The sequence below is a fragment of the Monodelphis domestica genome, chromosome 2 (assembly GCF_027887165.1).
Source record: "Monodelphis domestica isolate mMonDom1 chromosome 2, mMonDom1.pri, whole genome shotgun sequence".
Classification (NCBI taxonomy): Eukaryota; Metazoa; Chordata; class Mammalia; order Didelphimorphia; family Didelphidae; genus Monodelphis; species Monodelphis domestica.
Window position 1 is genome coordinate 211,782,983 of NC_077228.1, and position 27,555 is coordinate 211,810,537.

Here is a 27,555-nt window from a genome sequence, read left to right on the forward strand (position 1 = left end):
AGCTTCAGGAAATGATGGCAAATAACAAGTGTTCAAAGTGCTCTAAAGTCCATGGGGTCATGAAGAGTTGGACATGATGGAACAACTAAATAACATTCAATTAGGATTTGAGCCTAGGTCCTCTTTTACCTAAGGAAGTTCTCTTTCTGCTGTCTCAGTCCTTTGTTTCTCATGACCCCATCCTTTAAGACACTTTACAAAGTCCCAAAAGATCTCAGTTGACTTCAAGATACACATGATCATAAGGTAGATGCGTTTAGAAATAAAGTAGGTTTAGAAGTCATCTCTTCCTCTGCTTCTTATGGCATTAGGAGGAGGGGGCCTGATCATAGAACATGTTAAATAAACTCATAGGTTGTTAAAACATGAAGGAATCTTAGAGTGAGCATCTAGTCTAATATCTTTACTATGCAGAATAAGAAGTTGAAGCTCAGAGTTGGGGTATAACCTACTATCCTTTGTTTTAATATTTATTTGTATTCTCTATAATATTGATAAAGCTAATAAGTTATTATATGGTCATTAATGGTGATCTAGTACAACAAGCCTATGAGTTTGTGGCTTGAAATTGAGAGAGGGGCAGCCAATCCAGGAAAGGAGAGACTCTCTTTGGTTCCTGGTCTGGGGTAGAGGCAGAGTCCATTTGAGAAAGAGTTCATATACTTTCTGAGAATATTTCAGAGTATGTCAATTAGAATATTGACAGAGTAAAAAAAAAGATAATTGCATGTTTTCCCCCAGGGACCTTTTGGCACCATTGCTGGTATGTTGAATTGCTTGGCATTAAATGACCCCTCATATACATGCTCAGGACAACTAGGTGGTGCAGTGGATAGAGCACTGGGCTTAGAATCAGGAAGACTCATTTTCCTGAGTTCAAATATGGCCTCAGACACTTACTAGCTTTATGATCCTGGGGAAGTCACAACTTTGCCTCACTTCCTCATCTATAAAATGAGTTAGAGAAGTGAATGGCAAACTACTCCTTTGCCATCTTTGCCAAAACAAACAAACAACCTGAAAAGGGGTCATAAAAAGTTGGATACTACTGAACAAAATAAACAGTCTTTGCTTCACATTGGAGATAACCTCCCTTAAATTTACTTTGTATTAGAGTCTGGGGAAGATACAAAGTTATTTAAACTTTATATGAAACCTAAGACTTATTCTCTTACTTAAGAAGCTCTGCTCATAGGGGAAGAGTTGGCATGGTTGTAAACTGCACTGTTATATAAGACCATTTATAGAGACATACAAAATAAAATTCTATAGAGACACGGGAATTCTTTACTGATCAGCACCAAGGGAGGCTTCATGGAGAAGGAGACGTTCGAATTGGACTTTCAATAATGGGAAGGAATTCAAAAGGCAGAGAGGAAGACTTTAATTCAATTCTGCTTCTGATGTTTACTTCCAGTGTGACTTTGGTTAAATCACTTAACTTCTTTGAATCCCAGTTTCCTCATCTGTAAAAGGAGAGAGACAGCCTCTATTGTGCCTTCACTCTTTCGATCCAGATACATTTCATCCTTCTATAAAGGACGGATGAAATTCTAGGCAGAGGGAAAATCCTGAACAAAGACTCGGAGAAGATAAAAGTACAAGTCCCCTACACCAAGTTTCTGAGCAAGTCAATTAACCCCTCCTGCCTCAGTTTCCTCGTCTGTAAAATCAACTGGAGAAGGAAATGACGAACCACTCTAGTATCTTTGTCAAGGAAACTTCAAAGGAGGTCACGAAAAATCGGACACCAATTAAAAACGACTAAGGAAAAAAAAGAAAACAAAAAATATGAATGAATGAAAGCTCAAAGTTAGCGCCTGCGTAATCTGGAAGTATGGCGAAGGTTGTGAGTTTGCAGAGCGCACCGCCCCTTAGCCGGGATACGCCGAGCTTTCTTCAGGCAGCCTTGCGCCTGCGCCGAGGAATCTACTTCTGCCCGGTTGGCTCTGCTCCGGCCGCACGGCGCTTGCGCGGAGATATCGGCAGCGGGAACAGAACCAGTTCATTGAAAAGTTATTACGCTGCGCCCTCCGCCACCGAGTCCTCCACGATCCCGTCAGCCCCGTGCCAGCCGGCCCCAGAGGATCCGGTTCTCCTTCCTCTCCTCCTCTTTCCCGTCCTGCTTTGCGGCACAGCGGCTAGATGGCAGCGGAGAAGCAGGTCCCGGGTGGCGGCGGAGGTGGTGGTGGTGGCGGCGGCGGCGGCGGCGGCAGCGGCGGCGGCGGCGGGGGACGCGGCGGCGTGGAAGAGAACAAGGAGAATGAGCTTCCTCCCGCAGGGTCGAAGGGGAACCGGCGGTTCGGGGACAGCCTGGGCCTGGAGAGTATCCTGGGCGGCGTGGGCTTAGCCGGGCCCGGGCCGCAGTGACGACGTGTCTCTCCGGCGGGCTGGGGGGGTGGGGCGGGGGAGGAGGTGCCGAGGTGAACCTGGGCTTCGCTGGAAGGGCCTGGGGTTTTCTTCGTCCCCCTATCCCCCACTCTGAGCTTTCCTCTCTGTTGCCACCTTGTCCCTCTCTTTCTTGGACCTCGATCGTGGGGGTGGGAGATGAGGAGGAAATGGGGGTGTGGGACTAAAAGACCCCTTTCCTCCCCAGGCCCTGAAAAGTTGTTGTGCCTGCGCTTACTTTCTTCTCTTTATGCTCCTCTTTCTGCGGAAGAGGCCACCACGATGGCTTAGGAATCTTTGGTTTGTGAATGTCACACTTTCAGCCCCCTTGTCATTGATAGCAAGGCAGGGCTTATTCTCACTTAGTCGATAGTTCAGTGAGCCTATCCTTAGAAAACAGGTTGGTAAATATGACTTTGTTGGTTTGGTTCCCCCTTCCCCGAAATTGAGGCAGTTAATACCTTCCAAGTTTAGTCATAGTTCACTGTAGACAAGCTCTTAACCAAAGTTGTAAAATTGTTCTAAAGGGTATTTTGTGTCTTTTGGGGGGAGGGGAAGATCAGATGTGCTTGTCACAAAGACCATTTTCTGGTTTTCTTTGAACTGTAAGAAGTGAATTGATGTATTATACAAGCTTGTAGCCTTTTATAAACTGTTTAAAAGAGTAAACATTTCTGTCACATCCAGTGTGATAACTGAAAGCTAACATATGGTGTGAAGTTATATGTAGTGTCTGCTCATGCTATATAGAACTGATAGAAACCAAGTCCTTGGCTCCTTTTTAAAATGGTATAGTTGCACATTTAAATTAAATGATGCATGTGCAGATAGTGTTAGAAGCTTCAGATTAACTGGATTTGAAGGCAATTAAATATTCTAGTGAGCATCTTGTTTTTGTTTTTCATTTTAAAGATTATACTTTGAAGGGACAATTAGATAGCTCAGTGGATAGAGCATCAAGCCTGGAGACAGGGAGACTTTAGTGAAAGGATCAAGTGAGGGGTTTTTCCAGATGAGGAGACATAGGCATATTCTTAGGCAATAGGAAATGATCCAGTAGAGGGAGAGAGATTGAAAATAAGTAAGGGGCTGTGGGCAATCTGTAGGAGGAGATGGAATAGAATGGGATCACTTGAACAAATAGAGGGTTTAGCCTTGGTAAGGAAGAAGGCTATTTAATTATGTAAGATGAGTGAAGAAGTGGCAGAAGGCTCCTGAGGGATGGGAAATGAGGAAGAAGGGAGTTCATGGCAAATTACCTCAATTTTTTTTCCTGTAACATGAGGCAGTATTCTTAGCTGCAAGAATCAGGGGAGGAAAGAGCCATGGGAAGTTTGAAGACAGATGAAAAGGTTTGGAAGAGTCCATGTGGAAAAGGAGATATTGAATTGGCAAAAGAGATATAGTAGGATTGCCTAATAGCTATGAGGGCCCAGTTGAGGTTGTATAATATAAACTTGTAGTGGAGTCTGTCAGAATGATTGCATCATTTTCTGTACTTCCTTTAGCAGCATGTGTGTAGGAATGAAAATGAGAAATGATGCAAGTGATTTTGAATTGATTCAGCAAGGGGGTCAAGAAGGGGAAACAGGAGAGAATGGCTAGTGCAAGGTAGATGGCTAGGAAAAGAACTGATTATTTCCTTGAGAACATGTGCAACTGGGGCAGGTCTGATTTTTCCCACATTTTAGATCTGCTCTTTAAGACTAGGGTAGTTATGCATGTAGTATTAGAATAGGTGCCCTTTTGTGTTATAGAAATATTTTAAATAAACCCTACTAGTCTTCAAACAATTGTTTGGACATTTTCTCTAAATGTACTTGGACAGGGAGGAGCTTTTAACAAATCCCAGCTATCTGCCTTAATTGAGTTCCCTATTTGCTAAACAAAAGGAATTCTGGTGAGCAAATTAATTAGTTTCCAATTTGGGAAGTAACTATAAAGAGTCAGCTATAATAGTAAATATTTATCTGGGTTTAAATCCCAGCTTTGCTTCTTACTACCTATATAGCCTTGGACAAGCTACTTAACATTTCAGAGTCTCAGTTCTCTTATTTGTAAAATAATATTGGTTTCCATCCAATCCTAAATTTTTGATCCTATTATCCTAGTGCCTCTAGCACTGGGTCTAAGTAGAAAGTTGGATATGTTTGGGTTTTGTTCAGGGAACTCTTTAAAGTAATCTTTAGGACTTCAGTGTTTATTGTCAGAAAATAGCCTACATGAGCTCCTATTTTACAAAGTTATTCTTTGTGTAAAATAAAGAGCTAGTTCTTAAAATTACAGAGTAGCATTTCAGTGGTTGGTTTAGGAATTCTGAAAGAAGTAAATCTGAACAAAATTACTTCATAGTAGGAATATTTAGTGGAAATAAAGCTTCGCTGGTCCCTTTATGTTCATCATCTTATAGTATCTTAGGGTTGAGAAGGACCTCAGAGATCATCTAGCCCAACTCCTAAAAATAAATTAATCTTCCCATCTTCCTAGATATAAATCCTGGCTCTATCACCCTCATTTGTAAAATAAAGAGATGAGAGTAGGTGACTTTTAATGTTCCTTTCAGATTTAAATCTATGTGACAAGTGACTAGTTTCTGCTTGACTGATATCCCTTCTAGCCCCAAATCTTTGATCTTGTGACTTCTAGTGCAAGCAAATTCAGTATCTCATGAGGTAGCTACATTCAATTTTTGAACAACTCTAAAGTAAACTCAAGCATCTATTAGACTTGTACTATGTGCAAAGTACTCTCCTGGGGTTATAAAACTAAATATGAGGGGGCAGCTGGGTGGCTCAGTGGATTGAGAGCCAGGCCTAGAGACGGGAGGTCCTAGGTTCAAATCTGGCCTCAGACACTTCCCAGCTGTGTGACCCTGGGCAAGTCACTTGACCCCCATTGCCTAGCCCTTACTTCTCTTCTGCCTTAGAGCCAATACACAGTATTGACTCCAAGATGGAAGGTAAGGGTTTAAAAAAAAAACCTAAATATGACCTAGACCTTATCTTCAAGGAGCCTAAAATCTAATGGATATAGATAAAGGGATGAAGACTGCCACAAACTGAGGTAGCGAGGTAATTGAGAGTATAAAGTGAAGAGAGAAAAGTGAAATGAAAAATCTGAGGAGAAAGAAATGACCACATTGTGGTGAGATGGTGGAACACTGGTGTGTACTGTCAATTAAAACTTAATAAAGGATATGAAGGGACTTCAGATCTAGATGGTATGGTAAGGTTTAAAAGATAGGTATGGAAGTGGCAATGTTATCAAAAGCATGGAAAAGGAGAGGGCATATCAAGAATAGGGAATTCATTCCACAAGCTTTTCTTGACCTCTCATGTGTCAGGCACTATGCTAGACATTGGGAAACACAAACAAAAATGATAGTTCTTGCCATCAAGGAATTTACATTTTACTGGGGCCCAAAAATATGTTCAAAGCTAAATAGATACAAAGCTCTTTTGGGGGTAGGGAATTGGAGCACTAACAACTGAGGGGACCAGGACAGACTTCTTGTGGGTAGTGGCATTTGCGGTGAGCTTTGAAGAAAGCAAAAGATTCTAAAAAACTTCTTTAAGAAGAAAATGCATTATAGGTATGGAGGATAGCCTATGTAGAGGTCTGGAGATGAGATAAAGACTATCCTGAAGCAGCAAAAAGAATAGTTTGGCTAGAATGTGGAATCTGTAAAGGAAAGTAATATGAAATCAACAAAGAAAAATTGTTTGGACAGATTGTTAAAGGCCAATCACAAGGAATTGGTATATTATCCTAGAGACAATAAGGAGTCACTGGAGTTTCTTGGTAGGGGTTAAGGGAAAAGTAGGGATGAAAATGTAATCAGAAGAATGGTTTAGGGCTGTGGTGGCAAACTTATGGCATGTGTGCCAGAGGGGACACTCAAAGCCCTGCATGCTCTTGTCAGAGTTTGTTACTAGAAAGCCAGAGGGACACAGAGCTGGGGGACTCCCTCCTCTCCATGAATGCCTAAGGACATTTCTCACATCACCCACCCCTCTAAAATGTTCTCAATCACTGGTTTAGGAAAAACAGGTTGATAGATTTTGTGGGGAGAATTAAAGAAGATGGATGTAGGGAGATGAAGCTATTGTAGTACAGGTGAGAGGTGATGAGGACCTGAACTAGAGTGACATTGTAAAGAGAATGGACAAGAATCATATTATGGATGTAGGATTTATAAGACATGGTAAATGTATACTAAAGGTAAGAGAGAAGAAAAAATTGAGAAGATCATGTTATAAACCTGGATGACTAGAAGGATGGTGATACTTTTAATGGAAGTAGGGAAATTAGGAGAAAAGATGGCTTTGGAGAGAAAGATAATGAGTTCTGTTTTAAACCTATTGAATTTAATATGCCTATGGAACAATCTGTTGGAAATATTCTATTGCTAGCTGATAAGGAACTAAAATTCAGGAGAGACATACTATCATTCAAAATTCTGATCTCTGTCTTTCACTGCTCAATCTATTATTCCTCTTCCCCCTTCCCTGCAATGTCTAACTCTTAAAGGTACCTACTCCTTCCACCATGTTCTCTGGAATGCCACAGGTAACAAATATACTTTTCCTTAAATCTTTTCCTTTCCCAGTTCCTTACATCTTCTGGCTCTCATTTAGACCTGTTTCCTTCCTGATGACATAGTCTCCCCAGATTCCCTTTCTAGCATTGCCTGAACTTTAACTTATCCCCACTACTTATTGGTTGAGATGGAAGAGTTGGAATACACCTTGCTTCCCATTGTCACTTCCAAGTTCTCCCTCTACCACCGTCATTCATTAACCACTCCTTTGAGGTTTATCCAATAATTATCTATCACTTAGTCACAATTCTGGTAGCTGTTGTCTCTATCTCGAAGACATTTCCCTTCTTTTCTTAGTCTTTATTCTTCATTATTGCTCAATTATTAGGAGACTTCAACATATATTTGGATATTTTCTCAAACACTCAAACATCACAGTACCTAAGCTTACTTCACAAGACCTACTTCTGCACTTCAGCCACACATACAGATAGTCATAATGTTGACCTTGCCATCTCCCACAAATTTTAATTCCCACTATTTTAATTCTCCTGAATTCTAAAATTCCCTTATCTGATCACAATCTATTGTCATTCTACCTCTCCTTTATGCCTGGTAATCCTAAACCCTGTTCTTCATCCACACTGTGGCCTACGTCCCTTGACCCCTCAGTTCTTTCTCAGGCTATTACCCCTGCACCAACTACACACTCTCCTCCCTTTCCCTTCTTGGCCTCTTGGTAAACCACTTCAAGTATACACTGTCATCTTCTCTTGAGACCTTTGTGCCTTTAATGTATTGCTGATCTTGCCCTGCTAAATCTCAAACTTCAGATTACTCTGAATGATCCCTATCATCACCAGCCTTCACTCCAATCTTCCTGCTGAATGAAACTAGAGAAAATCATGAAATCATGCTGCTTTGGGCTACCTCAGATTTATTTTATATAACTTCCTTAATTTAAGGCAATTCTTTCATACACCTATAATTAATTCACTATCCCATCACCTCAGTGGCTTTTCCAAACCTCTCAAACTTCCAATGGCTCCTTCTCCCCACACCCTCTCAACAGAACCTTGTGCTTTGCTTGTGTCCTTCATGACCTCATGGTCCATAGCACACCAGGCCTATGTATCTTCCACTCTCCCAAATCTGTTAAAAGTTTGGGACACTTAATCTTATTCTCTGTTGTACTCTTCTCCTTTTCCCTTCAATCTTTCTCAGTATTGGAGTATTTGAGCTTCAGTATTTAACATTCCATAGTTAATCCGAATCAATTTCTTTAAGTATTGATTGATTGATTTGATCTCCTTGCTGTCCAGGGCACCAAAGTTCAAAAGCATCAATGGTGCTCAGTTCTTTATAGTCCGATTCTCACTGCCATCCATTACAGCTGGAAAAACTTGAGAACCTTGCTTCGCATTTTACTGAAAAAATTTGAAACTATTCAGCAAGAATTCTCTCCTTTCTCCTCCATCATCCAGATGCCTTTTGCCACTATCTTCTTTTGTTTGCAGTGTTTTTAATGACCTAATACCTGGTCCATCTTTGTGAATGTACCATGTGCTGCTGAAAAGAAGGTGTATTCCTTTTTTGGCCCTATTTATTTTTCTCCATATAGCTAGTAACTCTAACTTTTCTAAGATTTCATTCATATCTTTTACCTCTTTCTTATTTATTTTTTGGTTTGATTTATCTAGATCTGATAGAGGAAGGTTCATGTCTCCCACTAGTATAGTTTTACTATCTATTTCCTGTTTAAGCTCTAATAGTTTCTCCTTTAAATATCTGGATGCTGTGCCATTTGGTGCATACATATCTTCATTGTCTATACTGCCTTTTATCAGGATGTAATTGCCTTCCTTATCTCTTTTAATTAGATCTATTTTTACTTTGGCTTTGTCAGATATCATGATTGTGGCTCCTGCCTTCTTTTTCTTGGTTGATGCCCAAAAAATTTTGCTCCAGTCTCTTACCTTTACCCTTTGTGTGTCTTGTGTGTTTCTTGTAGACAACTTATGATAGGATTTTGGTTTCTAGTTTACTCTGCTATCTGCTTCCATTTTATGGGTGAGTTCATCTCTGCCGCTGTCTTCTTAAAGAAAAAGAGAACAAAATGACATAATGAAGATCATATTCTTTTTTTCCTTGTAGACCTTTAGAACTGCATAGAATGTTTTTATCCCTTTTTTATACAATAGTCCCCAGTATTGTGTCATGTGCTTCTTGCTTTGTTAATTTCCCTCTTAAAATGTACTCATACCTAGACATAGAACTTTCAAGGGGTGTCTAAACCAATAGAGCGTACTAGTGATATTATTTTCTCCCCTGTTCTGGATATTGTACTTTGAGTTATGCAGCCTAAGATCTAATAAGCTTTTTTGGTTGCTCCTTGTTAACTCGTATTTAACTTGCAGACAAATAAAATCTCCAGTTCTTTTTCACATAAATTGACATCATTAACTGTACCTCCCCCATCTTATACTTTTTGGCTTAATTTTTTTTAACATAAATGTGGGATGTTATCCTTATCCATTCTCTTTGTTCTCTTTTGTGTCTCAAAAAAATGATATCAAGAGGGCAGCTGGGTGGTTCAGTGGATTGAGAGCCAGGCCTAGAGACGGGGAGGTCCTAGGTTCAAATCTGGCCTCTGACACTTCCCAGCTGTGTGCCCCTGGGCAAGTCACTTGACACCCCCCCCCCCCCCCCCATTGCCTAGCCCTTACCACTCTTCTGCCTTGGAGCCAATACACAATATTGACTCCAAGACCAAAGGTATGGGTTTAAAAATATATCAAAATGATTTTTAAATGAATTTAAAATAATGGGGAAAGACTGCTTGAATGTATCATGGTAAGCTTTTCCTTAATCTTAGCTCCAGTCCTTCAAATTATTAAGGAATCCCAACAGCAACATGGTTTACGGCATGGAGATTTTCAGAGATACAGGTTAGTTTGTTGAAGTCCTATGTATATAATTATGTTGATAGAAAATGTGTATCACTTTAATGTGTCTATATTGATATTTCAAAATATATAGTTAAAGGGGCAACTGGGTGGCTCAGTGGATTGAGAGCCAGGCCCAGAGACTGAAGGTCCTGGGTACAAATCTGGCCTTAGATGTTTCCTAACTGTGTTACCCTGGGCAAGTCACTTGGCCCTCATTGCCTAGCCCTTACCACTCTTCTGCCTTGGGACCAATTAACAGTATTGATTTTTTTTTTTATTAAAACCCTTACCTACACAGTATTGACTCCAAGACGGAAGGTAAGGGTTTTAATAAAAAAAAAAATCAATACTGTTAATTGGTCCCAAGGCAGAAGAGTGGTAAGGGCTAGGCAATGAGGGTCAAGTGACTTGCCCAGGGTCACACAGCTAGGAAGTGGCTGAGGCCAGATTTGAACCTAGGACCTCCCGTCTCTAGGACTGGCTCTCAATCCACTGAGCTACCCAGCTGCCCCCAACAGTATTGATTTTAAGGCATAAAGTAAGGGTTTAAAATATTATATGTATATAATTAATCTCAAACTTAAATTGTACCTCCCAAAACAATTAAATTTTTAAAACTTATTCTCTATTATTTTTCCCTTATTTTCTTTTTTCTTTCTTTACTTTTCTTAATTCAAAGATACTTTGTTTTTCCAATTACATGTAATATAACTTTCATCATAGATTTTCCAAAATTGTAAGATCCAAACCGTCTCTTCTTCCCTTCCCTCCCTACTCTGGGAGATGATAAGCAATTTGATCTGGGTCATATGTATTATCATGCAAAATACACTAATACATTGGTCATTGTTGTAGTAGCACACTCATACAAAACCAAAACCTCAAATTAAAATTGTAAATCGTGAAAGATAGTCTGCTTTGATCCTCATTCATCCAACTCCAACAGTTCTTTCTCTGGAAGTGGATAGTATCACCTGACTTCAGAATTGTCCCAGATCATTGCATTGCTCAAAGTAGCCAAGTTTTCACAGTTGATCATTGTACTATATTGCTGTTTCTGTGTCCAACGATGGTTTTGCTTATTTCACTCTGCGTCAGTTTATATAGATCTTTCCAGCTTTTTCTGAAATTTTTCTGCTTAAAATTTCTTATAGCACAATAGTATTCCATCACCAATATACCACAGTTTGTTCATTCATTCCCCAATGGATGGGCATCCCTTCAGTTTCAATTCTTTGCCACCACAAAAAGAGCTGCTATAAATATTTTTGTACAAATAGGTCCTTTCCCCTTTTTTTATTATCTCTTTGGGACACAGACCTAGTAGTGGTATTACAAGATCCAAAGGGTCAGTTTTTTGACAAATTGCCCTCCAGAATGGTTCTAACAACCATGTATTAGTGTCTTAATCCAAAACAATTAATTAAAAAAAAATAAGCCCCTTACCCTAAATATAGTGAAAAGAGGCTTACCTATTCAACATGATAGAATTACAGATTCATTCATGAAGATATTTACTAAAATTAAAAGTTACAATAATATTCATATAGTTTTTCATGGTTAGTGAGGTAATGTGAATACTATCATCCCCATTTTACAGATGGCAAAAGAGAGGTTCAGAAATTGTTAATTTATCATTCAGTAATTCAGTATGCAATGCAGTAAGTATACTGCAGCACAGACTGAATGGCAGGCTTCCACCTCCAAGTTCAGGTTTTGTCCATCATACTGTCTCTAGTCATTGAATTACCAGGATTAGAACTTAGTAAAATTTAGTTCTTTGGGTTTTGGAATATTGTACATGAAGGCAAATGTTAGGGGTGGCATTATAGTTTTCATATGTATCAAAACTTAGATGTCATCTTTTGTTGGAAAATAATGTAATCAGACTGTAAATAATAAAATACTGCATTACAAGTTAACATTGTGTAAGACAGTATGATACTTTGCAATCCTAAATATCAATCAATTTTATAGCAAGTCCAAGGTGCCCCAAAAAGTCTTCGTGCAGTTTTAAGCCTATTAAAACTTTTTTGAGAGAGTTAAATGGGTCAGTAAATAGAATGCCAAATGTGGAGTTGGGAAAACCTAGATTCAAATGTGGCCTCGGCCATTTCCTAGCTGTATAACCCTAGACAAGTCACCTAAGCCCAGTTGCCTAGCCCTCGACTCTTTTGCCTACAACACAGTAAGGATTTATTATTATTTTTTTTTTTAAGGAATTTTTGGGACACCTTGGCTTTAAATACTCTGAGCATGTCAAAAAAAAAAAGTAAATATATGGGCTTTCAGTTTTAGGTTAGAGAAGGGAAATGGACATCAATTTCTAATTGCCCTCTGATTCATTTCATTTCTTCTGATAATACTTGCAGATTATTGAGGACTTAAAGGATATTTATAGTTGAATTCTAACTTCTTCATATACCACATTTTTCACAAAGTCAAGACCCCTTTATTGAGCAGACATAGAGCTACATGTTTTAATCTGGATCTGCATTTTATAATGGTGGCACATTGGATGTATTTTGAAAATTATTTCATTTTTATTTTGGAAACTAAAATTATTTTAAACATTTTCTTACATTATGTCAACTAGGAATCTCTTATTAACTGGCAAAGATTATGTATTTAAAGTTTCTATAGACCAAAGAAAAACAACTGCTTGATTACATGGGTCGAAGGAGCTATGATTGGGGATGTAGACTCTAAATGATCATCCTAGTGCTAACATCAACAACATGGAAATAGGTTCTGATCAAGGACACATATAATACCCAGTGGAATTTTGTGTCGGCTATGGGAAGGGTGGGTGGAGGGGAGGGAGGGAAAGAATATGATTCTTCTAACCAAAGAATAATGTTCTAAATTGACAAAATAAAATAAAAAAATAAATAAAGTTTCTATGGGAAGTATGGCAGAGTGAATAGAATATTAATCTTGAAATCAGGATTTAAATCCTTCTTTGAATATTTACTTAGCCATATGACTCTAGACAAGTCAGTTAACTTCTTTTAGCCTGTTATCTCATCTGTAAAATGGGTATAACTTAATGGCACCTAATCAGAGTTGTGAGGATAAAATGAAATAATGTATGTGAAGTGCCTTGCAGTCTATAAAGCAATATATAAATGCAAGCTTTTGTTATGTTAAAAAGGCAAATTATAAGTAAACATATCTCCTCTGTGTGCTTAAAATTCTGTTTGGTATTTATATGTTGCTTTATGTTGTCATTTGTCTATACTTTGTTTCCTTAATTACACATAAGTTCTTTGAGGGCATGGACTGATCTTTTGCATTTCTCTGTATGTCACACAATATATAGCTAAATGCCTTATGTAATTTAGTAGATGTTGAAGTAGTTTCAATTGATGCATAGTAAGTATAAAAAGATTTCAAATTAAATACTTGATTTTGTCCCATTCCTGAATGACATAAGAATGCTGTGGTTGCTATAAAAACAAAAACTGTGCTGTCATTTTGTTTCACTGTGATTGATTCCTTGTGATTCTTTGTAGGGGGTATTGTTCCCGTAGGCAAAGACGTCTCCGAAAAACACTCAACTTTAAGATGGGGAATAGACACAAGTTTACAGGAAAAAAAGTAACTGAAGAGCTTCTATCTGATAACAGGTATTAAGTTTTTTTTTAGATTTATTCCTATTTTCTAAATATTTCAAATTGATATAATAGATGGTTATTATTTGTCATGCTTTGGGAGCCTAACCCTTTATTAAAGACTCTACTAAGGGGTAAAAGCATAACTACTTATTCAAGGAAAAATAAGTAAAGACTTTTCTACTTGTGATTTATTTAAAGAAAGTTATGGGGGCAGTTGAGTGGCTCAGTGGATTGAGAGCCAGACCCAGAGACTGGAGGTCCTGGGTACAAATCTAGCCTCAGACACTTCATAACTGTGTGACCTTGGGCAAGTCACTTGACCCTCATTGCCTAGCCCTTACCACTCTTTCCTGCCTTAGAACCAATACACAGTATTGATTCTAAGATGGAAGGTAAGAGTTTAAAAAAGAAAAAGAAAGTTATGTATGTTAGTCCTTTTTGAACTTATGTAAACAGCACTGTGCCAGACACAAAATATAAGCCCTCTTTCTTGGACATCCTGCAGTCAAGGTGAAGAGGAAACTTTAAAACACATGCAATAGAAAATAAAACATAAGTAATGAAGTGTTAGGTTGAATATTACTGACCATAAGTAGGAATTCAAAAAAGAGTGAAGTGTGTGTTTTAGTAGCTAAAGGAGGTTTTATGGAAAAAAAATAATACTTAAGTTGGATGTTGACTGATAGATGGAAATTAGGATAAAGGATAGGAATTTCTTGCGCAGGATAATAGCATGGGCAAAGGTGTGGAAATAGGTTTAAGCATAGTATATAGGAAGGGTCTGTGTGGAAATGGAATATTGAAGAATAGTGGAAAATGTTGGAAAAAGTAGAATAACAAACTGTGGAAGACTTTGAAAGTTAGAAACAGGAAGATTTACTTCATACACTGGGAGATAGGGCATCATTATAGGCTTTTTCATTTTAAAGATTTTTTTGCAGACTTTACCCATTTTTAAATTTTTATTGAGGTCTTTTGTTTTCACATCAGTTATCTTTTTTTTTTTTTTGAAAATTTTATTTGATTAGTAAATTTAGAACATTATTCCTTGGTTACAAGAATCGTGTTCTTTCCTTCCCCTTCCCATAACTGATGCGCAATTTCACTGGGTTTTACATGTGTCTTTGGTCAAAACCTATTTTCATGTTGTTGCACATCAGTTATCTTTATATATACAAACTCTCACGTTTAGGAATTGAACACTCCCTTATAACAAAGAAAAATAATTAAATGAAAATCACCCCCATCGTGATAGTGTCTGACATTAGACCTTTCTGTCCTCTGAGGACAGGTTGGTTTTCATTTACTTAAGAGATTAGCTTCCTTTTCGTTCTCTTTTCATTTGTATTGTTGTCATTAATATAATGTTCTTCTGGTTCTGCTTATTTCACACAAATTTTCCCATATTACTAACTGTACAATAATATTACATGATCATTAGAAGTTTTAAGGAAGATTAATTTGGCAAAGGATGATTTGGAAAGAGTAGTAGACAAGTCAGAAAGGCTGGCAAGAAGGCTTCTTCTGTATTTGAGATAGGAAATAATAAGAGCCTGGATTTGGACAGTAGTGGAAAGGAATGGAGAAGAAAGAGATACAAATAGAATTGATAGCATTTGGGGACATAATAGACACAAAGATGATGTTCCTTTTTAGAAATTTGGGGCAATTAATGCTTTTAAATTCCTCTTACTTTCATTATATCATTAAATGTAAATAGAGGAAGTCTCACAACCATGCTGACCAGGTACATCATGTTATTTAATCTTACCTAGGCTCTCAGTGCTACTGGACAGTGCTTTTTATTTCTCCCCTGTCTCACTCCCCAAAGAAGTTATTCTAAACCTTCTCTATTCTCCAATGCCTCACTCCCACCTCACCCCCCAACTGAGGACCTTGCCTCTTATTTTACTTTTCAAAACTCTTGACATCATCTCCCACTCCTCCTTTTCTCCTTTGACAAAGAGGTAATCTTTCTTCTTGACCAGGCCAATCCCCATACAGGTACACTTGGTTCTATCTCTTCCTTACTATTCAAGCAGATTAAGTTACTCAATCTCTATCTAGCCTCATTTACTGGTTCCTTCCCTGTTATCTTTAAAGACGTCCAAAGCCCACATCCTTAAAACAAACAAGCAAAAACCTTTCACCAGAACCTTCCCTCCCCTCAAGTTAACACCTTTTATCTCTTCTTTCTTTCTCAGTCAAATTCCTTTTTTTTTTTTTGAAAGCTGTCTATGCTCCAGAATCTATTTGTCTTCCTTTCACTTCTTAAAACCCTTTTGCAGTCTGGCTTCTAACCTAATCACTCAAGTGAAACTGCTCTGTCCAAATTTACCTGTAATCTCTTAAAATGTCAGATCTAATGGTCTTTTCTCAGGTTCAGTCTTTCTTGATCTATGTGCTGCATTTGACACTATTGTCCACCCTCTCCTTCTGGATACTGTTTCTCTCTGGGTTTTTGTGACACCACTGTTCTGATTTTCTTTCTCTGAACTCTCAGTCTGTCTTACTGGCTCAGCATCTATATCATTCCCCCTAATCGTGAGTGTTTTCCAAGATTCTGACCTAGGTTCTCTTCTCTTTTCCCTCTATACTCTCTCTTTTGTTAGTCTTGTTAACATTCATATATTTAATTACCATCACTCAGTGACTTAACAGCTCTATATCTTAGCACTAGTTTCTCCCTATTGCTTCATTCCCTCAATGCCAGCTGCCTTTTAATAAGTTCAACCTTGTTATCTTAAAGACATCTTAAACTCAATGTGTCTAAAACTGTACGGGTCTCAATCTTTCCTCTAGACTTTTCTGTCTTATGAAGTTCCCTTTTTCTGTCAAAGCTATTAACATTCTTCCAGCCCAGATTTGTAACTTTGGTATTATCTTGGACTCTTCAATCTCCCTTATATCAAATCATCTGTCAGATTTTGTTGTTTCTACTTCTATAGCATCTTGCACCTGACTCCTTTCTACTCTCAAAATTCATCTTAGATCAGTCCCTCATCACCTCTTGATCAGATTATTGCATTAGGATCCTAATTTCCTTGCCTTAGGTCTTTTCACCATCCCAGTCTACCCTACACATTGCTGCCAAAATAATTTTCCTTAAGCATATATCTGACCATGTGACTCCCCTGTTTCTTCCCCCCAAAGCAACTCCAGTGGCTTCCTATTCCTTTAAGATAAAATATAGACTCATATTAACTTTCAGTGCCCTTCACAATCTGGCCCAAATCTGTCCTAACTTTTTCTCCAATATTTTGTGATCCAGCCAAACTGGCCTTTTCTCTGTTTTCCTTATCACCCCAGCTGCTATTGCCTTCCCTCCCAAATTACATTCTGTTTAACTATTTTGTGTATATTTATTCATTATATTTATAATTGATGTTTGTTTATACTTTATGTATGGGAATAGGGATTATTTCATTCTTGATACTTAATAGCCCCTAACAGGATGCCTGGTATGCAGAAGCCATTTAATCAGTACTTGTTGATTGATTGATCAATTGTCTTCCCTATCTTTGTTATCCATTCTTATTGCTGTATATGCAAACCACATGCCCATATTACTTCATCCCAAATCTGTGTCCCTGTTCTGATCAGACCCTAGAATCATGTTGAGAAAGGTGTGGCACATATGCCCCAGCATACTGGAGGGGACTACTCTATTCCCCCTCTCCACAGCACTTGAGGACATTTTTCACATGCCCCACCCCTCTGCCCAGCAGACCAATTCGAGTACTTCTTCCCTCTGCTGTCTGGGGTAATGTGGGGGGGTTACAGACAGCTTGAAGGTGTAGTTTGGACACACGATCTCTAAAAGTTTTACCAACACTGCCCTAGAATGTGGGAACTCTTCTGCTATCTATCCTCAACAAATTCCCATATATTTTTGAACTTAGAATTATTGCCTTCTACATTCTTACTTCAATTAAAACCTGGTTTTCTCAGAGGCCAGATACTTTAGGACTGACTCCATTGGTAATATCTATTCCCCCAAACTCAAGAGGAGAGATTAATATGCTTCTTGTTCTCCACTCTCCCTTCCACACCATTCCTTTACTATCATCCCTCAATAACCTTCTTCTAAAGAAAAATCCATCTCTCCCAGCTGGTTGTCATCAAGTACTGATCTTCAGATTCTCCCAACTTTCTGAATGAATTCAGTACGTGGCTTAGTCCTCTCTGTTCTTCCCCCTACTTATTCATAAGGACTTAAGCATTAATGCTGAGGACTCTCCAAAATCTTGACCAGATAGTTACTCAAATTCCATCTTCTCCATTCAACTTCATAGAGCTCACCATTTCACAAAAATATGCTGCTTCTGAATTTGGAAATTACACTTCAACCACAACTGCCTGTTCTATCTCTCATTCATTCACATTGAATCATTGTCTCTATCAGGACCTACTGTCCCTACTTTTCTAGTCCTTTCTCTTTCTTTTGACTTATATTTAGCCTTGTCTATGTAATCTACTTCTGAGTTTTTACTAGCTCACATCTTTGAATTACTCTTTTCTCTTCAACCATATTTGAAACTTGCTATTATCCAGTTTCTTCAGGTCCTATAAGTTGCAGAGTGATTCTGAAGAAAGTCATGAAATCACACTGATTTCACTCTCTATAAATTTATAATAGAATATGTCATCTGGATTTTTACTACTGCTCAACAAGCCAACTACACTATCTACTTGCCATCTCATTACACACAGTGATTGTTTCAGATTTTTTGCTCTCCTATAATGTCTTCAACTATGCTTCCTATTCTACTTAAAACATGACTTTGGTTTCTATTCCTTTGAGATTGAGACCAGAATCTACAGGGGAACCACTCCTCCCATCCTCTGTCATTTTCAGCATCATTATTCACTTGCTTCTCTCTTGCAGTTATTGAAGAATATCCTTTTCTTCTGTCAGGCTAATTCATTTACCCTTGTCCTTAATCTCTTTCTTTTTACACCCCATTAAGGACCTTGTTCTAGCAATCATTCCCTCATATATCTTGCCACCTGTTCCATGGTTACCAAAAAGCCTTTCTCACATTTTCTTTCTGGTCCTCTTAGGAACCATATTTCTTCATTAATAAACTACATTCCTGACCACCTTCCAATGCATACTTCATAATACAGTCAATTTTATCTTTTTTATGCAAATCATCTATTCTCATAAAGCCTCAGTTTCTTCAGTAAAATAAAAGGTTCTGAATTGTTTGGGATAGTTGTACTATTCCAGCTCAAAAACCTTCATTGGTTCCCTATTGTCTACTTAGTAAAGGTTACTACCCTTGCCTAATAGTCAAGTCCCACCACAATCTGTCATCAGTTTAACTTCATATGATTCTCCACTTTGAACCTCATGGTCTTGATAGAGTGGACTTCCCTGTTCCTCTTGCAAATTCTTGCTTCCATATCTTTGCCCATAGTATTGACTAGATTGTTTTCCCTCTTCCTTTACTTTACCATTTGAATTCCTATATCTAGCCTTAAATCTCACTTAAAATACATCCTCTTTCATGAACCTTTTCTTCTCTCTAACATCAAGTAGCAATTGTACACCTCTAAAGGATGTTTTGTTTTGTATTAGAATATCATTGTATATGTCCCATATCTCTACTAGCTATAAGCTAGTCTATAGGAATCAAATCAGCAAACATTTATTAAGTGTCCAATATGTCCTGAGTGCTGGAGATACCAAAAAAAGACAAAAAGGGAGTCCAGATTTCAAGGACTTCACAATCCAGTGAGGGAGATAGTATGCCCAAAACTATGTGCAAACAAGATACAGACAAATAAATTAGATTTAGTCTTAGAGGGAAGGCACTGTCTTACAAAACTTAAAAGTTTTGTTATTTTCATCCCTTGGCTAGCAGAGCCCTCTGTTTACATATTAGGTACTTAATAAGTAATTGTTTACTAAATTATATGAAGGAGAGCTGGGTAATTTTGAGGTTATAATTTTTTGGCTGGATTGTGGTATTATCAATGGAGAAAAATTGAGAGGAGGCTATTTTGAGGGTAAAGATATTTTGCATTTTAGAGGGTGATGCTATCCAAAGGAGAATATCTAATGAGGCAGATGAAGAGCTCTTTCTGGAGCATGTGAAGTCAGGAATAGTGTGGTTGGACAATCAGTGGCTTAGCTGTACTCTTTTGAAACTGTAAGGAGGATGAATTTCTTAACAGGAACTAAAGATCTAAAGAGGAGATTTGTGGGGAATGTCTTTGAACCTGATGTCTGTGCCTTATTAGTTTCCTTTTTATCTCTTTAATTTCTCTGTCACCTTTTCTATTCTGTCTAGATACTTGCTTTTGATTTTGATGGATGCTGAAAGAGCCTGGAGCTATGCCATGCAGCTTAAACAAGAAGCAAATACTGAACCTCGAAAACGATTTCATTTGTTATCACGACTGCGAAAAGCTGTGAAACATGCTGAAGAGTTGGAACGTTTGTGTGAGAGTAATAGGGTGGATGCCAAGACTAAACTAGAGGCTCAGGTTAATGTCAACATTCAGTTTTGCTTTATTGAGTAAAGCAGAGGTTAATTTTTTTGAGTTTTTTTTTTAATTGAATATTTGATGTTATAAACTGACATTTGAGAGACTCCTTGTTCTGACTCTTTTAGAAGGTATCCTTGGAGTTCTTGAATTTTTGATGGTCACTTAAATAACTGACTTTTCAGAAGTAATACCTTCTTTTCATCTGGTTATGGAATGCTTTTTTCTTATAGTATTTTAAGAGGTCATAGAATAAGAAATAACAAGATATGAAATTACTTTTTTTTTAGAGAGAGAGAAAGGATAAATATTACTATTTCATGATTATCTTCAGATGACCACAAAGTATTATTTATGACCTCATTATAGCCAGTTAGTTGTAAGGTAATTTTAAAAAATTAACCTTTCCCATTAATACCATAGAATTGCTAAATTAAAAAATAAAGATTATGTAGTCTTAACATGTGTTCTAGGTTTCATATCCTCTTTGGATTTGATTTTTGTTTTTAATAAAGAATAAGGGTTTGATGTCAATTTTTCTTCTAATAAATAGACATTCACTTCCAACACTGATTTTTGAAGCATTTTGATGAAGTTAAACTTAATTCTTTGCAAACTTTTAGGCTTACATGGCTTACCTAACAGGAATGTTGCGCTTTGAACATCAGGAGTGGAAGGCAGCAATGGAGGCTTTTAACAAATGCAAGTAAGTCTTTAGTTCTAATTAAATTGAATATGTAGTTTCATATCTAGTTCTGTGCTTGGCTCCTCAGTTGTTGGAGGGGTTCCTTTTCTTTGCAACTATGATTTATAGTACATTCATTGTAGGAGTGGCTATAGCACATTACAAAGACAAAATGGAGGGGTAGCTAGGTGGTACAGTGGATAGAGTGCTGGACCTGGAGTCAGGAAGACTTCTCTCTTTGAGTTCAGATCCAGCTTCGAATACTTCCTAGTTGTGTGACCCTAGCCAAAACACTTAACCCTCCTTGCCTTAAAAAAAAAAAAATCTTCAGAGCAGCTAGGTAGCATAGTGGATAGTTCCAGGCCTAGAGTTGGGAGGACCTGGATTTAGATCTGGCCTCAGATACATCTTAACTTGTGATCCTGGGCAAGTCACTTACCCCCAATTGCCTAGTTCATACTATTCTAATAGCCTTCTAAAAGGGTGTCTATGGCTTTCAGCCACTGTATTACCTATATATATATTTTTTTATCATGACATAATCATTTTTTCCCTGTTAGACCATAGTGAAATATAACTTTGCTTTTTTCCTCAGAACCATCTATGAAAAGCTAGCTAGTGCTTTTACTGAAGAACAGGCTGTATTATATAATCAGCGAGTGGAAGAGATTTCACCCAACATACGCTATTGTGCCTATAATATTGGTAAGCAAAGTACTAAAGTACAAAGTACTAGATCACCTTTATTAACTTGGCTCACCAGCAAGGGTAGTAGTTCAGTCCCAGTGGCTTTTGGAATATACTTAAAATTTCCCCTTCAGCATTGATATATTGTAAGTTTCATGATCATGGTCATTCTGTCATAAATGTAAATGTCAGTTATGCTAATGGATACAGAAGATGATTTCATTTTCTTTCATCTTGTTACCATTTTATATTCTGAATGATATCTGGTGATTGAATGATAATTTTTTTAAGAGTAACTGGTTATCTCATTTAAGTTCATACTTCATAAAAGAAAGTCCTATTGCTTGAAACATTTAAATATATTTAATATCTAATGGAGCTTTTATACAATCTTTTTAAGGTCTATTTGAATCTAATTGAGACAACTGACTAGAACTTTGGAGATTTTCAATTTTTTCTTCTCCTAGGGGACCAGTCAGCTATTAGCGAATTAATGCAGATGAGACTGAGATCTGGTGGTACTGAAGGCCTTCTGGCTGAAAAATTGGAGGTAATTCACTCTGCATTTTTAAAATATATTTAAAGTTTTCATAAGCTAAGTACTTTGTGTATACCACAAAAGAACTTGTTTTATGTATCTTGTATAGATACTTTAATAATGTATCCAAACATGTTTTTAGAACATAATTAATATGTATCTAAGACAAAGCTGTATACTTCATTTACGTATCATTTGTTCTCACTTAAAAGCAAAAACTAAACTACCCTCTTTTTTTAAACTTTGTAGTCATTGATCACTCAGACTCGAGCCAAACAGGCAGCTACTATGAGTGAAGTAGAGTGGAGAGGGAGAACTGTTCCAGTGAAGATTGACAAAGTGAGGATCTTCTTATTAGGGTTGGCTGATAATGAAGCAGCTATTAACCAGGTAAAGTTAAAAGTTCTACTTTTTTCCCCTCCCTTTTTGGGAGAGGGTTGAGGGTATGTATGAAGGTCATTTAATAAACAAACATTTATTTAGCCCTTATTATGTATCAGGCACTGCATTCAGTACTGGGGATATAAAGAAAAAAGCAAATTGGCCCTGCCTTCAAGGAGCTTGCATTCCAGTAAGGGGAAGGAGGACAGAGAGACAATATGTAGAAATCAGAAAATACAAAATAAAAACTAGATAAAAAACTTGTGGTTTTGGACTTATTGAATCCACATATGCATTCCTTGTTAAGCTTTTTTGGTAAATTTGTGGTAAAATTAAGTCGAACTCAATGACTAGAAAAAGTAGAACACTGATTAATTTGATCATGAACCTGAAGCTTTGAATTTCGAGACTTCTTATGCTTTGTTGGACTATAATATTCTCGTTCTCTTTTGCCTAGGAGCTGTAAAAATGTAGTACGAACATTGCTATGTGTGAGGAAAGTTTTCCGTGGTTTGAGGAGAAATCTTAAGTTTAAGAAAATACTGCATATTAATCCCAGTATTAAAATTCTCAATATAGCAACCTTTCTCTTAATTCCTTTCTCATTAAATGTTTTCAGTCCAGCTTATTGAGAGGTTTTTTTCTCTCTCTCTAGTTTTAACACTAACAAGAACATGATTTGTATTATAGAAAATTACTTTATGTTTAGCTTTTGCAGAATTCATTATTTTGTAAAATAAGGGATACTTGAATTCATTTCAACCGGGGGGGGGGGGGGGGGGCTTGAAAGATATAAAATATTTAAATAGCCAGGGGTCTCTTCTGTCTGAAGCTTATTATTATAATAGAGGAATTAGGCAATTCTTCTAAATAGCATAAAGAATTTTAAAACAACAATGTATATAGTAAGTACATTAGAAAGTTGCAAAGCAAAATGCTATATACTGTCTGAGAGAGAATATTATTAATTAGGAGATCAGGGAATGCTTCAATGAATAAGTAGTATTTGAGTTGGACTTTTAAAAGGATTATAGGGATTTTTAGTTGACAAATAGGGGGATAAGAATACATTCAAAATAAAGGAAATACTTTGTACAGAAGTATAGAGGTTGAAATTGTAATGGATCTCTTTTGGGGACAGAGTAGCTATGACCAGAGCATAAAATATAGAATCAGAATCAGTATAAGATAAAGGTGGAAAGGTAGGATAGTGCTACTTTGTAGAGGAATTCAAATACTAGACAACCTTACTTAGTTGTTCTTGGTAGACTAATTTTCCAGGAAGAGTGATCTAGTACCGATGTTAAGGATAGATTAGATCCGAGAAAATGCCCAGGAGCAGTACAGAACACCCCATTCCCTGGAGGTTCCAATGTTCTAGTAACCAGAGATGCCATAGAGGGCCCTAAAGACTCCTCTCTTTGAAGACCAAAGAACCCAGGAACCCGGGGCAAGACCAAGAAAATCTGATTACTCCACCAAGTATGCAATAGAGATTCAATTCAAGCTTGACTGTGGCACAAAACTCCAATTCAAGAATTAAGAGTGGAAAGAGAGCAAATCAAAGAAAACCCCTTCAAATATCTAGAATTATTGTATATCTAAAAGTTCTTTCCCCTTCCAAAAAAAAAAGAAGAGAGTAATGCTGTAACAACTACAGGCAGAGCTTTTCAGGGAAAAAATGTCTTCCAAAAGGACTGCATAAATTCTTAAATAAATAAAACAAAAACTAGAGAACTAGATAATAACTCTTGCAGAAAGAATTGGAGAGGGAAGTTCTAGTAAACCTTATCAGACATAGATTCTTTGAAAACTAGAATGCAAAAAAACATTAAAATGAAAAGATTGAGAAAAATAGAATAAAATACCAGATATTTGATATAAAAACAATTGATCTGAAAAACATGTTAAAAAGAGATCATTTAAAAAACACTGGAATTCCTGAAAACTAATATTTAAAAAATCCTTGACTATTTCAAAAAATAATAAATCAAAATTGCCCAGATCTATTAGAGGACAAAGTAGTGGTAGTGGTAGTCTCTCGGTGACTGAGAATGACTATTGTCTTTGTGCATTATCATCTATTGATGAACCCTCATGTGGCTTTTAAGTCCAAAGACTGAGGTGCAGAGTTTGTGGCACATGGGGCATGGGATGCCAGTTGTTACGGGAGGTGCGGTTGTGGCCTGGTGTCGGCTTTCACACGCAGCGGCAAGACGTCGACGTCGCTCATCTTCAAAGGTGGTGGCGGCATGGTTAATGTGGGTTCGCCAGCTGCTTCTGACAGAGGCAGCTAGTTCTAGTTGCTTTGGTGTAATGCCAGCCCACTTCAAGTTTGACTTTGGCTGATCCTTGAATCTTTTCTTTGGTCGACCTTGTTTCCTGAGTCCAGCTGACAGTTCACCATAGAATACCTGTCTTGGTATTCACTGTGGGTCCATGCGGATGACATGTCCAGACCATCGTAGCTGAGTTTTGAGGACCATTACTTCGATGCTGGTGGAGTTGGCTCTGTCAAGGACTTCCTGATTGGTGATTCGGTCCTGCCATCGGATCCTCATGATTGACTGGAGGGGAGCGATGGTGGAATTGCTCCAACTGCTTCGTGTGCCTCCGGTACAGTGTCCATGTCTCACAACCATACAGGAGCGATCTGAGGACCACTGCGTTATATCCTTTGAGCTTTGTCGCTGTTTTGGAGGACTTTGGAGCGCAGCCTGGCTGGCCTTTTGGATCCTGGCATTAATCTCGTGGCCTAGGGACCCGTCGTTGGCGATGGTGCTGCCCAGGTACTTGAAAGTGTTGACGTTAGAAAGCTGCGTGCCGTCGATTGTAATGCACGGCTGGTTCGTTGGCCTCCCTGGTGCAGGTTGGAACAGCACCTCTGTTTTGCTGAGGCTGATAGTCAGGACAAACAGTTTTGTTGCAGTGGAGAACCTGTCCACAATGGTTTGAAGATGATTTTCTTGGTGGGCCATGAGAGCACAGTCATCTGCGAAGAGAGCTTCCAGGATGAGTCTCTCTGTTGTCTTTGTTTTTGCAGTCAGGCGGCGAAGGTCGAATAGTGAGCCATACAGCCGGTATTTGATATAGACGCCCAGGTCTAGATCTATCACAGCATGTCGTAATAATTGGGTGAAAAATAGGTTGAATAGTACCGGAGCGAGGACACAGCCTTGTTTCGCGCCATTGGAGATGTTGAAGTTCAGAAGTCTCTCCATCAGATAGGACTTCCCCTGTCATGTCGACATAAAGAGCTGGATCAGTTTGACGAATTTTGCTGGGCAAGCTTGCTGAGTATCACCCACAATGCGTCCCTGTTCACTGTGTTGAACGCCATTGCCAGGTCTATGAAGACAATGTAGAGACTCAGGTTCTGCTCAAGGCATTTTTCCTGCATTTGCCTCACCGTGAAGACCATGTCGATGGTGCTGTGATCTGGTCGGAAGCCACATTGTGATTCAGGCAGGTTCTGCTCTGAAACAGATGACAGGAGTCTGTTGAGTCTGACACGGGCAAGGATCTTTCCAGCAGTGGAGAGTAGTGAGATGCCTCTGTAGCTGTCACAGGCTGCTCGTGAGCCTTTGTTCTTGTATAGGGCTACGATGGAGGCATCTCTGAGTTCTGGGGGCATGTCTTCCTCTTCCCATATGCTGGTCAGCACTATGTGGAATGCCTGGAGCGCCTTTCTATTTAAGGCCTTGTACACCTCAGTTGGGATCCCGTCTTTACCGGGTGCCTTGCCTGCACTCATTTGTTTAATGGCTTTTTGGACTTCCTCTATTGAAGGAGGGACGTCAAGTTGTTCAATGGTGCGGTTTGGGGGGATCTGGTCAAGGGCACTTTGGTCGACTGAAGAGGGTCGGTTGAGAAGCTGACTGAAGTACTCTTTCCACCTGTTGCTGATGCCTTTTTTATCTTTTATGAGAGTGTCACTGTCAGAGGATAGCAAGGGAGTGATGGTGGGTTTTAATGGCCCATAGACAGTCTTGAGGGCACTGAAAAATTGTTTGTAGTTTTTCGTATCAGCAAACCACTGGATTTCTTCTGCCTTTTTTCCCCACCATAGGTCTTGCATCTTCCTGATCTCATGCTGCGCCGTGGCTTGGAGAGATTTGAATCTGTCCTTTTTAGGAGCAGAGTTTGGGTTATTTTGCCACTCCATAAAGGCTTTGTTCTTTTTGCTCAATAGGTCTTCAATAGCAGTGTTGTTCTTGTCAAACCAGTCCTGGTGGTTGCATTGTTTCGGGCCTAGGACTGCCTTTGATGTTTCCTTCACTGCTTCTCTGAACTGGTTCAATTTCTCGGTTGAGCTTCCAGTGAGTGGTCCCTTGGCAGACAGCTTGTCGTCCAGGCAGGACTGGAATGTTTGCAAATAAGATGGGTCTCTAAGACGACTCACATTGTAAAATGGGTGAACTGTCTGGGCGCGTTTTGGATGGCGAGGCGCAGTGCACATTTGAAGAGTCACTCTAACCAATTGGTGGTCTGTCCAGCATTCAGCTCCTCTCATGGCTCTGGTGATCTTTACATCCTGGATGTCTCGCAGGCGTACAATGATGTAGTCAATGAGATGCCACTGTTTTGATCGTGGGTGCATCCACGTTGTTTTATATTTGTTCACCATTCTGAACACAGTGTTCGTGATGGTGAGTTCGAACTCTGAGCATTTGCTGAGTAGCAGTAGGCCATTGTTGTTCATTTTGGCCATGCCATGTTTGCTGAGCACTCCTTTCCATCTTTCATGGTCCTGGCCAACACGGACGTTGAAGTCTCCCAGTAGTATCAGCTTGTCATTGGTGGGCACTGAGTGCAGGACGGCACTCAGGTCAGAGTAGAACTGCTCGATGGTCTCCTCTGTGCTGGTCAGTGTTGGGGCATATGCGCTAATGATTGTGGCATACTGGTCTTTGCTGAGAGGTAAACGGATCTTCATGAGCCTCTCGCTGATGCCCACAGGCAAGTCTGGCAGCTGTTTGAGCAAACTGGTTTTGATAGCCAGGCCAATACCGTGGATTCTGTCTTCACTTGTGGCTCTACCTTTCCAGAAGAAGGTGTATCCAGTGGTGGGTTCACTGAATGATCCCTCTTCTGGTAAGCGTGTTTCACTTAAGGCTGCGATGTCGATGTTATATCGCGCCAGTTCTTTACCTACTAGAGCTGTTCTTCTCTCAGGTTTTGGGGTATTCTCTCTATCAAGTAATGTTCTGATGTTCCATGCTCCTAGTAGGAGTTTCTTTGTATTTTGTTTCTTTTGATTTTGACCACTTAAAGGG

At 38.6% G+C, this 27,555-nt stretch overlaps 1 protein-coding gene across 1 annotated transcript in view; it reads left to right on the plus strand.

Annotated features, from left to right (window-relative positions):
• The first annotated feature begins 2,016 nt into the window (after nucleotides 1–2,016).
• SRP68 (signal recognition particle 68) overlaps nucleotides 2,017–27,555 on the plus strand; it is a 56,019-nt gene continuing 30,480 nt past the window's right edge. Inside the window, exons 1-8 of the mRNA XM_056817106.1 lie at nucleotides 2,017–2,326; nucleotides 9,810–9,876; nucleotides 13,392–13,505; nucleotides 19,793–19,988; nucleotides 20,612–20,694; nucleotides 21,269–21,378; nucleotides 21,828–21,910; nucleotides 22,148–22,288. Coding sequence (XP_056673084.1) covers nucleotides 2,146–2,326; nucleotides 9,810–9,876; nucleotides 13,392–13,505; nucleotides 19,793–19,988; nucleotides 20,612–20,694; nucleotides 21,269–21,378; nucleotides 21,828–21,910; nucleotides 22,148–22,288 — 975 coding nt within the window. The 5' untranslated portion in view covers nucleotides 2,017–2,145. The remainder of the gene's footprint in view (nucleotides 2,327–9,809; nucleotides 9,877–13,391; nucleotides 13,506–19,792; nucleotides 19,989–20,611; nucleotides 20,695–21,268; nucleotides 21,379–21,827; nucleotides 21,911–22,147; nucleotides 22,289–27,555) is intronic.